The 14,547-nt window shown below is 53.3% G+C and overlaps 1 protein-coding gene across 1 annotated transcript in view; it reads left to right on the top strand.

Moving 5' to 3' along the window:
- RHBDF1 (rhomboid 5 homolog 1 (Drosophila)) overlaps positions 1-14,547 on the top strand; it is a 52,545-nt gene that overhangs the window by 18,905 nt on the left and 19,093 nt on the right. The window contains exons 4-6 of the mRNA XM_014936563.1: positions 2,348-2,452; positions 8,805-9,018; positions 11,779-11,985. Coding sequence (XP_014792049.1) covers positions 2,348-2,452; positions 8,805-9,018; positions 11,779-11,985 — 526 coding nt within the window. The remainder of the gene's footprint in view (positions 1-2,347; positions 2,453-8,804; positions 9,019-11,778; positions 11,986-14,547) is intronic.

Raw genomic sequence — 14,547 nt, 5'->3', positions numbered from 1 at the left:
AGCACATGGTTGCTGGTGGAGGCAGAAGCCCATCCTGAGCAGCTCAGGGCTCTCAGCAGCTTGGCTTCTAGCACTAGTTCATCAGCAGATCCTTGAGATGGCTACAGGGGGTGATGGAGATTAGGGAGAGGCTGCTCCTGCCCCGTCCCCCCACACCTGCACAGAGGGTTATCATTTGTCTCTGAGACACGACCACACAGGAGCTGGATGCTCCTTCCCTCTCCATGGCAAAGGCTAATCCCAGTTTGTCCAAAAGGAGTGGCTCTCCCAGCTGCTCTCCTGAGATGCCTGGCTTGTATCCCTGGCAGCGTGTCAGACCTGCCTGGATCCCAGGAGCATCCCTGGAGCTCCACAGGTCAGGGGCACTTTCAGCCAGCCAGGCTTCGCCCACTCACAGAGAAGCAGCTTTCCAGCTATGGGAGAGACTGGCCTCCCACGCACTGTTTTCCTTTGCCTCAGACGTTCCCCAGCTGCTTTGGTGGTGGAGCTCTCCCACAGTAGCTCTCTGTGATCCTGCTTCTTGCGAGGTTGGGAGGGATGAGCCATGAAGGGCTCATGGACAGCTTCTAGGCCTGTCCAAGGCTGTCACTGGATACCTAGACTGCCTCTTCCTTCATCTCCCTACCCTTGTCCCACTCCTTGCCAGGACAATTAGACAAGAGCACATCAAGGATGAGGGGGTACCCTGGGAGGGTGCTGCAGAGGCCCTGACAGCGTTGTGTGGGAAGACCAGGGTAACTTTCTCCCTCAGAGGTCCTCACAACGTGCAGCTTGTGTGTAGGGTGGAGAGGTTGAGGAGCTGCAAACCACTTCAGTGCTGGGGGAACAGATTTGCCTCCAGTGTTTCTATAAGACAGACAAGGCACATGGAGCTCTAGTGAGCGAGGAGGGAGTGCTGGAGAGCGGTGGTGAAGCTCCTACACACTGAGGGAGATGCTAACGTCCTGCCTGGCACCGGGGTGGCGGGCAAACACGTGGCTGTTGCACCAACAGACCCTGTGACATGTCTTCCTCTTACCTGCCCAGGCTGTAATGGAAGTGCTGGGGCTTGGGTTGGGGGCTGCGTCTCTGCCTGTGCTTAATGGCCTGTGTAGCCTTTTTGTACCTTGGGAGCACACGCAGTCCCACGGGGAGTGGCCCAGAGGCTCACAAATGGGTTTGGAAGTTCTGGGAGCCTCCTGCTCAGAGAATGTATGTGGGGGCTTCAATGCTATTTTGTGGTGCTGAGTTGTGTCACGCAGGCAGCACAGAGGGTGGCCAGGTCTCTTCCTCCTGGAGGACCCACAGCTTGTGGGTGACTTCTGTGGGATGCGACTTCTCAGCGCTGTGGGATGTGGGTAGAAGAGCAGGTACAGCAGGGGGGGAGGACTTTCCAAGGGGCAGAACCACAGGAGATGCACACATGACATCTCCTAGCAATAGGCACTAGCAATAAAAGCATAAAATAAGTGAATCAGAAACAAGGACAGGGAACTGAAAAGTACCAAGGAAAGGCCTAAAAACCTGTGCTCCGTTTGACAGAGCTAGGAATGCGATGGAAAATTGCAGGCCATGCATCCATGAAGGTGTTTTGGGGATTTGTTTTGTGGGTCCAGGGAGGCAGACTGCCAGGTTTTCTGCTTAACACAGCCCTCAGGATGCACAGAATGTGGAACTGCTCTGGCAGCAGGACATCACACCATCCTGTTCCCTGGGGCTTGGAGGATACAGATCAAGTGTGAGCCTAAGGCGAGCCTGTGTGGTCCAGAACACAGCATGGGAGTGATTCATGTGCCTGAGCATAGGCATCTAACACCAATTCTAGTCTCTTGGGGTGTCCAAGATGTCCATGTAAAGCAGCAGATGTGGCACAGATAGACTCATGCACCAGGCAAGATACTGCCAGGGTCAACCAGAATGGGCCCAGGGCACTGTCTGGCATCAGAAACTTACATCTAAGCAGATCATATCTCAGCCTGCTGACACCTCCATGCTTTCACACTGGTGTCCAAAGCCATCCAGTGGGATCTGAGCACCTGGGCAGAAGAAGGCAGGTCACAGAGGTCTGGGGGTTGGAGGGGGATTGCAGTATCCTTGGTATCTTCAAGCGCAGTGGGAGACCTATGTCAGAGGTGCAGATGCACCAAAAGCATTCAGCAGGCTCCTGGGTTCAAAGATGATGTTGTGTGGCTTGAGTTTGGTTGTTTCCCTTGGGCCCTGCTCTCGACCTGAGGCCACTGTCACGTGCAGTGTGGCACAGCTGCTGCTGCTGGGGCTCTGGAAGGAGACGGGGAGGTGCTGGATGCAGGTCGCTGCTCCCCTCCACAGCCCTGCAGGTTCCTTCCCTTCAGCTCTCTTTTCTTTGCAGCAGGCAGGTACGGTTTCAAAGGAGTCAGACCCTGCCCGTTCGCGGGCACCGGGTGGGCAGGAGTTCCCTGAGAAAGCGGCAGTCCCTGCCCCGATCCTTCTTCAGGTACTGGTAGCACTGAGTGTGAAACTCACCCCTGCATGTGTGTGCCAGGGCCATTGTGAACCGCACAGATTCTGGCTGCTGCTGGGACCACGTTGCCTTCCCAGGGCTGGCCAGGAGGCCTGCAAACAGGCGGGAGTGAGAAAGTTCATGTGTGCTTCTAACAAAAAACAATTGTCACTCCCACTAAATCCGTAGGCAGCTGTCAATAAGCAGCATGGACTAACAAGCTGTCCACCCGCCAGCCTCACTCCCTCCTGCCTTTCCTAACAAGCTGTCAACTTCCTGGCGTTCACCGTAGCTGGAATATCTCCCCAGGGCAGCCATAGCCCAGCCTGCCTTTGCAAGCATCTGCAACATGTGGCCTATGCATATGTTGGCCCTAAAGCCTCCTTGGGCAGAAGGGGAAGGAGAAGAAGGAGCACCGAACAGATGCTAGCCCAGACGGGGCTCAGAAGCTGGTGAATGGAATACAGCATCCACTCTTTCCCTGTTCACTTCATGGCTTTTTCTAATCCAAATGTGACTGTCTTCTTTTTGAGGTGGAGGTTCTTCGTTTACTTAGCACCAAGGAGACGAGCCGCTCCAGGAGTCACAGGGCACAATGGCCCATCGACCACCACCCCGAGGCTGGAGCTCAGTAAACTTTCAAATCAGGCAGACAATGTGCCTTTGTGTGTGGCAGGGACTGGACCTAGGGCCCAGGAGCCCATTCCTGTCCTACCTTCCTCACCGCTGCCCTTGGCCAGATGCCACTTTGGCACCGTGTCCACCTTTGGCCACTGCTCGCATTTGGTCTTGGGCTTTCAGGGCTGGTCATCTCAACACAGCAGAAGAGTAAGAGCTGATCTCTGATGCTGGCTCATTGCAGTGAGTCTGTAGGACGTGGTGGGGCTCCCCAGCTGGACAGGGGCGTTCAGCATCTTCCCAGGGTGCTCCAGATACCCCAAACTCTGTAGTCAGCTCTCCTGGACTATTTTGACTGAGGCCAGAGAGTGGGACAGCTGGCCCTGGACCAGCAGTGGTCTCTGGCAGTTCAGGAGTGGTCCTCACAGTGCCAAACAGCTGTGGTGGTGCTCATCCTTCCAGGGGAGTGGGAGCACAGTCTCTGAGGACTCTGAGGCCCTGCTGTTGGCACAATGGGCCATTCATCAGCAGGCTCATGTGGGCACAAATGACCCTCCCTCCTCTCCCTTTGAGGAGTGACCCCATGTACAGGCTTTTCACTCAAGGTGTGACAATATTGGTTTGTCTCTGAGACACGACCACACAGGAGCTGGATGCTCCTTCCCTCTCCATGGCAAAGGCTAATCCCAGTTTGTCCAAAAGGAGTGGCTCTCCCAGCTGCTCTCCTGAGATGCCTGGCTTGTATCCCTGGCAGCGTGTCAGACCTGCCTGGATCCCAGGAGCATCCCTGGAGCTCCACAGGTCAGGGGCACTTTCAGCCAGCCAGGCTTCGCCCACTCACAGAGAAGCAGCTTTCCAGCTATGGGAGAGACTGGCCTCCCACACACTGTTTTCCTTTGCCTCAGACGTTCCCCAGCTGCTTTGGTGGTGGAGCTCTCCCACAGTAGCTCTCTGTGATCCTGCTTCTTGCGAGGTTGGGAGGGATGAGCCATGAAGGGCTCATGGACAGCTTCTAGGCCTGTCCAAGGCTGTCATTGCATACCTAGACTGCCTCTTCCTTCATCTCCCTACCCTTGTCCCACTCCTTGCCAGGACAATTAGACAAGAGCACATCAAGGATGAGGGGGTACCCTGGGAGGGTGCTGCAGAGGCCCTGACAGCGTTGTGTGGGAAGACCAGGGTAACCTTCTCCCTCAGAGGTCCTCACAACGTGCAGCTTGTGTGTAGGGTGGAGAGGTTGAGGAGCTGCAAACCACTTCAGTGCTGGGGGAACAGATTTGCCTCCAGTGTTTCTATAAGACAGACAAGGCACATGGAGCTCTAGTGAGCGAGGAGGGAGTGCTGGAGAGCGGTGGTGAAGCTCCTACACACTGAGGGAGATGCTAACGTCCTGCCTGGCACCGGGGTGGCGGGCAAACACGTGGCTGTTGCACCAACAGACCCTGTGACATGTCTTCCTCTTACCTGCCCAGGCTGTAATGGAAGTGCTGGGGCTTGGGTTGGGGGCTGCGTCTCTGCCTGTGCTTAATGGCCTGTGTAGCCTTTTTGTACCTTGGGAGCACACGCAGTCCCACGGGGAGTGGCCCAGAGGCTCACAAATGGGTTTGGAAGTTCTGGGAGCCTCCTGCTCAGAGAATGTATGTGGGGGCTTCAATGCTATTTTGTGGTGCTGAGTTGTGTCACGCAGGCAGCACAGAGGGTGGCCAGGTCTCTTCCTCCTGGAGGACCCACAGCTTGTGGGTGACTTCTGTGGGATGCGACTTCTCAGCGCTGTGGGATGTGGGTAGAAGAGCAGGTACAGCAGGGGGGGAGGACTTTCCAAGGGGCAGAACCACAGGAGATGCACACATGACATGGCACTAGCAATAAAAGCATAAAATAAGTGAATCAGAAACAAGGACAGGGAACTGAAAAGTACCAAGGAAAGGCCTAAAAACCTGTGCTCTGTTTGAAAGAGCTAGGAATGCGATGGAAAATTGCAGGCCATGCATCCATGAAGGTGTTTTGGGGATTTGTTTTGTGGGTCCAGGGAGGCAGACTGCCAGGTTTTCTGCTTAACACAGCCCTCAGGATGCACAGAATGTGGAACTGCTCTGGCAGCAGGACATCACACCATCCTGTTCCCTGGGGCTTGGAGGATACAGATCAAGTGTGAGCCTAAGGCGAGCCTGTGTGGTCCAGAACACAGCATGGGAGTGATTCATGTGCCTGAGCATAGGCATCTAACACCAATTCTAGTCTCTTGGGGTGTCCAAGATGTCCATGTAAAGCAGCAGATGTGGCACAGATAGACTCATGCACCAGGCAAGATACTGCCAGGGTCAACCAGAATGGGCCCAGGGCACTGTCTGGCATCAGAAACTTACATCTAAGCAGATCATATCTCAGCCTGCTGACACCTCCATGCTTTCACACTGGTGTCCAAAGCCATCCAGTGGGATCTGAGCACCTGGGCAGAAGAAGGCAGGTCACAGAGGTCTGGGGGTTGGAGGGGGATTGCAGTATCCTTGGTATCTTCAAGAGCAGTGGGAGACCTATGTCAGAGGTGCAGATGCACCAAAAGCATTCAGCAGGCTCCTGGGTTCAAAGATGATGTTGTGTGGCTTGAGTTTGGTTGTTTCCCTTGGGCCCTGCTCTCGACCTGAGGCCACTGTCACGTGCAGTGTGGCACAGCTGCTGCTGCTGGGGCTCTGGAAGGAGACGGGGAGGTGCTGGATGCAGGTCGCTGCTCCCCTCCACAGCCCTGCAGGTTCCTTCCCTTCAGCTCTCTTTTCTTTGCAGCAGGCAGGTACGGTTTCAAAGGAGTCAGACCCTGCCCGTTCGCGGGCACCGGGTGGGCAGGAGTTCCCTGAGAAAGCGGCAGTCCCTGCCCCGATCCTTCTTCAGGTACTGGTAGCACTGAGTGTGAAACTCACCCCTGCATGTGTGTGCCAGGGCCATTGTGAACCGCACAGATTCTGGCTGCTGCTGGGACCACGTTGCCTTCCCAGGGCTGGCCAGGAGGCCTGCAAACAGGCAGGAGTGAGAAAGTTCATGTGTGCTTCTAACAAAAAACAATTGTCACTCCCACTAAATCCGTAGGCAGCTGTCAATAAGCAGCATGGACTAACAAGCTGTCCACCCGCCAGCCTCACTCCCTCCTGCCTTTCCTAACAAGCTGTCAACTTCCTGGCGTTCACCGTAGCTGGAATATCTCCCCAGGGCAGCCATAGCCCAGCCTGCCTTTGCAAGCATCTGCAACATGTGGCCTATGCATATGTTGGCCCTAAAGCCTCCTTGGGCAGAAGGGGAAGGAGAAGAAGGAGCACCGAACAGATGCTAGCCCAGACGGGGCTCAGAAGCTGGTGAATGGAATACAGCATCCACTCTTTCCCTGTTCACTTCATGGCTTTTTCTAATCCAAATGTGACTGTCTTCTTTTTGAGGTGGAGGTTCTTCGTTTACTTAGCACCAAGGAGACGAGCCGCTCCAGGAGTCACAGGGCACAATGGCCCATCGACCACCACCCCGAGGCTGGAGCTCAGTAAACTTTCAAATCAGGCAGACAATGTGCCTTTGTGTGTGGCAGGGACTGGACCTAGGGCCCAGGAGCCCATTCCTGTCCTACCTTCCTCACCGCTGCCCTTGGCCAGATGCCACTTTGGCACCGTGTCCACCTTTGGCCACTGCTCGCATTTGGTCTTGGGCTTTCAGGGCTGGTCATCTCAACACAGCAGAAGAGTAAGAGCTGATCTCTGATGCTGGCTCATTGCAGTGAGTCTGTAGGACGTGGTGGGGCTCCCCAGCTGGACAGGGGCGTTCAGCATCTTCCCAGGGTGCTCCAGATACCCCAAACTCTGTAGTCAGCTCTCCTGGACTATTTTGACTGAGGCCAGAGAGTGGGACAGCTGGCCCTGGACCAGCAGTGGTCTCTGGCAGTTCAGGAGTGGTCCTCACAGTGCCAAACAGCTGTGGTGGTGCTCATCCTTCCAGGGGAGTGGGAGCACAGTCTCTGAGGACTCTGAGGCCCTGCTGTTGGCACAATGGGCCATTCATCAGCAGGCTCATGTGGGCACAAATGACCCTCCCTCCTCTCCCTTTGAGGAGTGACCCCATGTACAGGCTTTTCACTCAAGGTGTGACAATATTGGTTATGGCAGCCTATGAGAAGCCCTCTGGGTTGGAAGACTGTTTTGTGGTGTGTGTTGTGCCTGTGCATCTGCACGGCCTGAGTGTTACCTCTGTGCTAAAGGCTTGGTTTGGGTCTCAGGCCAGGTGCTGGCCCAGGGCCTGTCCTCTCTGAATGGAGATGAAGATTGTGGTGATGAGGTGTTGGTCTGTGGGAGCAGAGCAGGGCTCTGAGACGTGCTACCTGCTCCATCTCCGAGGTCTGGGCCCTCTTGACTTGCTGGAGTCATTTGGAGACATTTGGGTCAGCGAGATCTAGCAATGGTCCATGTGACCTCAGGCCTGCCAAAGGGTCTGTTCTGGGACGCTGGGAGATCGGGGAAGGCTGAGGGCAATGTGTGATGGTTTGCATCTGGAGGTTTTAACTGGAAAAGCTGTGGGTTTCAAATTCACATCTTTTCACGTGGTGGCAGAACACCTTCACCTGATGGCTAATGATATTTTCTCCCTGGGAGGGTGCAAAATACAGGAGTAGTGTCCTGTCTCCAGTGCACTGACTCAGTTCCCCGTGTGACCTAATTCTAGATGTAACCCAGCCTTTACGCCAGTGTGTTTTGATACTCCCTTTGTGACCTGTGAGGTCTTGCTTCTCAGCAGCTGGAAATCCTGCTGCTGAGCAGGGGGTCTGAGGCCAGGGTTTCAGGTCTGGCTTAAAAGGGCTTTCAGGTTTTGACACCTAGGCCAGCCAACTGTAGGCTCACAGAGCTTGTCACCTTCTGAAGAAGGTTTAACCACAGCAGGAAAGGCTTGGCAGGGCCACAATCATCTTTGTAGGTTTAGGGTACCAGCTGTCCTACAGGATTTGAAGTAGGTTGTTGGTCTGACTCATCCCTACCCCTCTCCACCTTCCTTGGGATTTTGCTTCTGATCCACTGCTCTTTGGTGACAGCAGCCACTTGGCAGCAAACCTGCCTCATGGTTGCAACCTCGTGCTCCTACATCTGCAACCAGCAGCTTAGAACTGTGTGTATCTGCCTTAGCAGAGAGAGGACCACGGTAAACATTTGCCATTGATGTTACCTTTGAGGAGGACAGAAATCCTGCTGCATGAGATGGAGGAGTTAGGGATACCCTGGGAGGGTGGGAGGAGGCTGGGAGAGAACAGTGATTTTGGGTGGCCCTTGGGAGAAGCTACAGAGCCAGGGAACAGTACAATCCCACAACGGGGATCTAGACCTGGCCTGAGGATGGTAAGTGTTTTCAATAGAGGGTTTTTAAAGGCAAAAAAACACCTTTCACCAAGTTCTTTTCTGAATTTCTGTTCCATCTCTTTTTCTTTCTTTAAAAAAACCAACTCGGAACAAACTGTCCTTCACACACAGTGAATCTCTCCTGTCATTTTTCTTCTGTCTTAAGAGACAGAGGGCTGATGATGGTTGAATATTTCTGGCCAGCATCTGTCAGGTTGCTAAAACCAGCTGAGGACAGGCTGCAAGGTGCTCGTGGGGAAGAGTTCTGCCCGTCTTTGAACAGAGGTGGGGTGGAAGTGACCACCAGGGGTTTTGCCTTTTCACGTGCATAGTCCAAGCAACCATAATGCTTCTTTGCTGGCATCTTTCAGAGGCACAGCAGACTGGTTTGGGGTGAGCAAAGACAGCGACGCGACTCAGAAATGGCAGAGAAAGAGCCTCCGCCACTGCAGCCTGCGCTACGGGAAGCTGAAACCTCAGGTCATCCGGGAAATGGACTTGCCCAGTCAGGACAATATTTCTCTAACAAGCACAGAGACTCCTCCTCCGCTCTATGTCGGACCCTGCCAGCTGGGCATGCAAAAGGTGGGTAACCTGGGACAGAGTCAAGGCCATCGTGAGTTTCCTGCACTGTGTCTTTATCACTTTGGCAGCTCTGACCTATCAGTTCTGCCTGGACGTGCCCGGGCTCTGTGCTCAGACACTTTTCAAGTCTCAGATGCAGTTTGTCAGACTCCCTCCTTCAGCCACCTCTCTCTGATCTGGCTGGCCTGGATCCCTCAGCTGTTTTGGTGACAGGCTCAGGGCCGTGTTTGTCACGTTGTGACTATGGTGGTGATTAGATGTGTGCAGCATGGCCAAGAGCTCTCAGCTTGGGCTTTTTGCTGCCATTTTGCAAGGACAACATTCTGTTGTAGACAGAGTGGACAGTATCCTGGACCCAAATAGAGTAACAGGCCTGGTGTCACTCAGGACACTTGCCTAATGGATCCTTGTCCTAAGCAGAATGCAGGCAGCAGCACCTCAGGACACTTGCCTAATGGATCCTTGTCCCAAGCAGAGCTACTGTCCTCATAGAAACCTGGTTATGTTTTAGGACTCTGAAAAGTGTCTCTTGCATCAGCATTACTACAGCTCTGCTCACAAGTCCCCAGAAATGGGTTTGAGTGCCTGCAAAGGGCGTCTGGTAGCCCCCTACTCGCTACCTTCAAGTGTCACCCCAGGGGACAAGACCCAGTCAAGCTCATCCTGGTCCCAACTAACCCACAATATCCGTGGGGAAGAGTTCTGCCCGTCTTTGAACAGAGGTGGGGTGGAAGTGACCACCAGGGGTTTTGCCTTTTCACGTGCATAGTCCAAGCAACCATAATGCTTCTTTGCTGGCATCTTTCAGAGGCACAGCAGACTGGTTTGGGGTGAGCAAAGACAGCGACGCGACTCAGAAATGGCAGAGAAAGAGCCTCCGCCACTGCAGCCTGCGCTACGGGAAGCTGAAACCTCAGGTCATCCGGGAAATGGACTTGCCCAGTCAGGACAATATTTCTCTAACAAGCACAGAGACTCCTCCTCCGCTCTATGTCGGACCCTGCCAGCTGGGCATGCAAAAGGTGGGTAACCTGGGACAGAGTCAAGGCCATCGTGAGTTTCCTGCACTGTGTCTTTATCACTTTGGCAGCTCTGACCTATCAGTTCTGCCTGGACGTGCCCGGGCTCTGTGCTCAGACACTTTTCAAGTCTCAGATGCAGTTTGTCAGACTCCCTCCTTCAGCCACCTCTCTCTGATCTGGCTGGCGGGGATCCCTCAGCTGTTTTGGTGACAGGCTCAGGGCCGTGTTTGTCACGTTGTGACTATGGTGGTGATTAGATGTGTGCAGCATGGCCAAGAGCTCTCAGCTTGGGCTTTTTGCTGCCATTTTGCAAGGACAACATTCTGTTGTAGACAGAGTGGACAGTATCCTGGACCCAAATAGAGTAACAGGCCTGGTGTCACTCAGGACACTTGCCTAATGGATCCTTGTCCTAAGCAGAATGCAGGCAGCAGCACAGCTACTGTCCTCATAGAAACCTGGTTATGTTTTAGGACTCTGAAAAGTGTCTCTTGCATCAGAATTACTACAGCTCTGCTCACAAGTCCCCAGAAATGGGTTTGAGTGCCTGCAAAGGGCGTCTGGTAGCCCCCTACTCGCTACCTTCAAGTGTCACCCCAGGGGACAAGACCCAGTCAAGCTCATCCTGGTCCCAACTAACCCACAATATCCCAGCTTTTCCCTTTGCTCCATTCAGCGATAGCAGTGGGTGTGATTGATTGATTCCTGTGCATTAGTGAGTACGGCTGCAACGTGGGCAAGTGGGGAAACAAATTCCTTCCAAAGCAGTTTAGTCTGTGACCTGAAGCCTGGCTGCATCACTGAAGCAGAGGAGAATAACGTGCATCTTGTGATCAAGTTTCACCTTATAAAGTGTCTTGCAGTTAGTCTGTGTTCACAGGAGACTCAGAAATACCGTTGGGCTCTGTGTGGGCTACATTAAATCAGAACATGGTATCAGTAGGTGTAAACCCATAAAGCTTCCTGTTGAGTGTGCAACTGTGGATTAAAAGAAGCTCGTAAAACATCAGGGTAAAGTATGGAAGCCTTTTGGAAACCACAGCTGTGATGATGTAAGGACAGAGGCAAGGTTTGTAGCTGAAGGCAATATTTTCATTAGCTTGGTTTGTGTGTTTGGAAGAAGTGAGAGCTTTGGCCTCAAGAGTCCCAAAGAAGGGCTTGCAGCTCCCGGAAGCCTGCCTGCCTTTTCCAGCTGTTTTAACTTTATTAATGGAAGTAGATGTAAATATACAGTTAAGCTTCAACAGGATACTGTTTAAGTCCTGGGCTGTCTAGTATCAGAAAGGAAACTAGTTGGAGAAAGAGCACGGCTGTTTTCTGGGATTTCTCAGACTCCTGTTCAGACAGCACATTCTCCGACTGTAGAGCTCACTGGCACAGGAGATGAATGAAACCAAGAGCTTAGGAAGGGCTGAAGGAGGTTTGGAGTCTCCTGTGAAAATCAGGAACATTTGGGGTGAAAATAGTCAATCCCAACAAAAGAAAAAGCAAAAAAAAAAAAGGCAAGGGGAGAGGTTCAATGACTTAGGTTTGAGGCTTGCGACTAAGTCTTAGCTTGCAACCAGGTATCCATATCTCCCTCTTGTAGAATTGCTTGTGGGTCTGTCCAGCCTGGTTCTTGGTGAGTCCCAGGAGCCAGGCCACTGTCATGGCCGTGAGATGTTTGCTTGGAGGGAGGAGAGTTCGGGAGGGAAGGGTTTGTCCACTAAACAGATTGATGGGCTGCTTCTCTCTGCAGATCATCGACCCCTTGGCCCGCGGCCGAGCCTTTCGTATGGCTGACGACAACGATGGCTGCAGCATCCCCCACACACCCATCACGCCGGGCGCCACCTCGCTCTGCTCCTTCACCAGCTCGCGCTCAGGGTTCAATCGCCTCCCGCGACGGCGGAAACGGGAGTCTGTTGCCAAAATGAGTTTCCGAGCAGCTGCGGCTCTGGTGAAGGTACTGTCTGTGGAAGGAGAGGGACCAGTCTGGCAGCAGGATGGGGCTCTGCCCTCAGAGAAGGGTGAGAGGGAAGGAGGTGTTGAGCAGAGAGGATGGGGAGAGCAGTGGTGGAGGGGAAGAAACCAAGCCATATCCTGTTTGTTTCAGCCATGTGTCCAGGAAGCAGGATTTGTAAGAAGCAGGGATGATGGCTAGGTTTTGCTACAGGTCTTGCTTTCCCTTTATTGGCCTGGGGGCTTTACCAGCAGCCTCAGAGAGTTCCAAGCTCAGGAAATTCAGGCTGCCTGGACCTCTGGGCAGTCCATCTGTACCTGGTCAGCAGTTGTGGAAGAGCAGAAGTACCTGAGGCTCTTACTATGCAAGTCTCTTCATCCTGCCACGTGTCTGCTTTCCTGGGCCCAGTGACCTTTCTGCTGTGTCCAGCACCACCCATGATTGTGGTTTGGTCAGAGACATTGTACAAGTGCTGTGTCCAGCACCACCCATGATTGTGGTCATGAGACATTGTACAATATGCAGTTGAGGAGCACGTTGGAAGCCTCACCTGCATGGGAGATGGGATTAGAAGTGGGGTAACATTTGTGAGTCTCATCAGGAAAGTGTCACACATCAGCGGGTCTGCTGAAAGCAGAAGCATGAACCAGCTCAGCATTTGGGCTCCCTGTGCGCCAGCTGGGGTGGCCCTGCATCTGCCTGGGGTTCAGGTGTCTGGCAGTGACTCGCTGGTGCTTTCTCTGGCTACAGGGCCGCTCTGTGAAGGACAGCACCCTGAGGAGAGCTCAGCGGCGCAGCTTCACCCCAGCAAGTTTCATGGAGGAGGACACGGTGGATTTTCCAGATGAGCTCGACACTTCTTTCTTTGCTCGGGTGAGTGGCAGGGCTGTGGCCCCCCAGAGCAGGACTCTGGGTGTGTTGCAGAGAGCAGCAAGGAGAGCTCAGCGGCGCAGCTTCACCCCAGCAAGTTTCCTGGAGGAGGACACGGTGGATTTTCCAGATGAGCTCGACACTTCTTTCTTTGCTCGGGTGAGTGGCAGGGCTGTGGCCCCCAGGGCAGGACTCTGGGTATGTTGCAGAGAGCAGCGCTGCTTTCTGCTGGGGCTGGTGTCTCAAATGTGGTTCTGGCTTCTTCTGATGGGACTTCTGTTTCTCTGCCCAGGAAGGAGTCCTTCATGAGGAGCTCTCTACTTATCCGGATGAAGTGTTCGAGTCGCCATCAGAAGCTGCAATCAAAGAGGCTGAGGTGAAACCTCTGGATCAGACAGATCTCACAGGAGGTGCCTTGGACAAAAGCGAGCTTGAAAGAAGCCACTTGTTGCTGTGAGTATCTTCCAGGAAGCTGTCAAAGCCTAACCTGGGATGCCCAACCCATTCAGAGCAGGATGTCCTGCACGGAGGAAGCCAGGATCTGAGTGCTGTGAGCGCTTGGTGCAGAGCTCAAAGAGCAGTGCAGCAATGGGTTTTTCTTTAAACTTAGCTTAAGACCTCCTGCCCCAGCTACCCATGAAAGGTGACTCTGAGGCCACCTCTGCAGGCTCTCCAGTGACTTCCAGCCCCACCTGATGTGTTTCGGAGACTGTATCATGCCTTGAGGAAACAAAAGACACTTTAACTCAGCTGTGGGGATGCTGGGGGCCCAGCCTTTGGCTACAGAGAGTGTAGCAAAGACGAGAAGGCTGTTGCCATTGCCACAGTCACCAGGAACTGTTGTCGCGCTCCAAGGGGCTGCGTGAAGCATTGCTGAGTGTCGAGCTGGGCTACATTCCTCACTTGAAACGAGAGAAAGGTGTGGCACTGATGCTGAGAACCCTACAAATATGTGGGTGGTACTGCACTGTGTGCCTAGATTTTTTCCACCTGAGTAACTGGTACTGAGTAATTGCTCTGTGTCGTTTCCGAGTCAGGTCTAGATTAGCTGGCATCTCACCCCAGCAGAGAGCTCCCCTGGGTGTGAACAGGGAGCAGACAGGGAGGTCCTTGTTGTGGTTCTGCTGCTCACGGCCCATCTTGCTGTGTTGGCGCTTTCCCTTCAAGTGTTTCCAAGAACTTGACTCAGTCTTAACATAAGGGGAAGCAGCAAATGGTGGGAGTTTGTTGTCACTCCACTGAGACGGTCTCAGTCTTCTTGGATCCATTTGGATGTCCTTAAACAGTTTTATTCATTGAGGAAAATGCTTTTCTTTCACAGTTCAGAGACCTGTTATCAGAACCATAGTCGGCTGTCCTTTTAGGTGGCCAGGTGTTTATTTTGGCACAGGCTGATAGCCTGGCACTGGAAGTATTGGGAAACAATGCGTCCGTAACACAGAAACTACTTGAACTCTCGGGGCAAGAGCGGGCTGCAGTGGAGTCTGCACTTTCTGCTGGAGAAGGACTTCCCAAGGGGAAGTTGGGACTTTCAGCTTTATAAAAATGCACCTTCTACAAGGTGCAATACTGACAACAGCTGAAGTTTCACAGCAGTGTTTTTGGCTAAAGAGGTTCAGATTCTCCCTCGTTCTTGTCCATTTTTCAGAGCTGTCATGATCTCTCCAAGATGCTCTGGTGATCTTTCAGAAAAAA

The sequence above is a fragment of the Calidris pugnax genome, unplaced genomic scaffold (genome assembly GCF_001431845.1).
Source record: "Calidris pugnax isolate Ruff unplaced genomic scaffold, ASM143184v1 scaffold17, whole genome shotgun sequence".
Lineage (NCBI taxonomy): Eukaryota > Metazoa > Chordata > Aves > Charadriiformes > Scolopacidae > Calidris > Calidris pugnax.
This window is presented reverse-complemented; position numbering and strand designations above follow the sequence as displayed.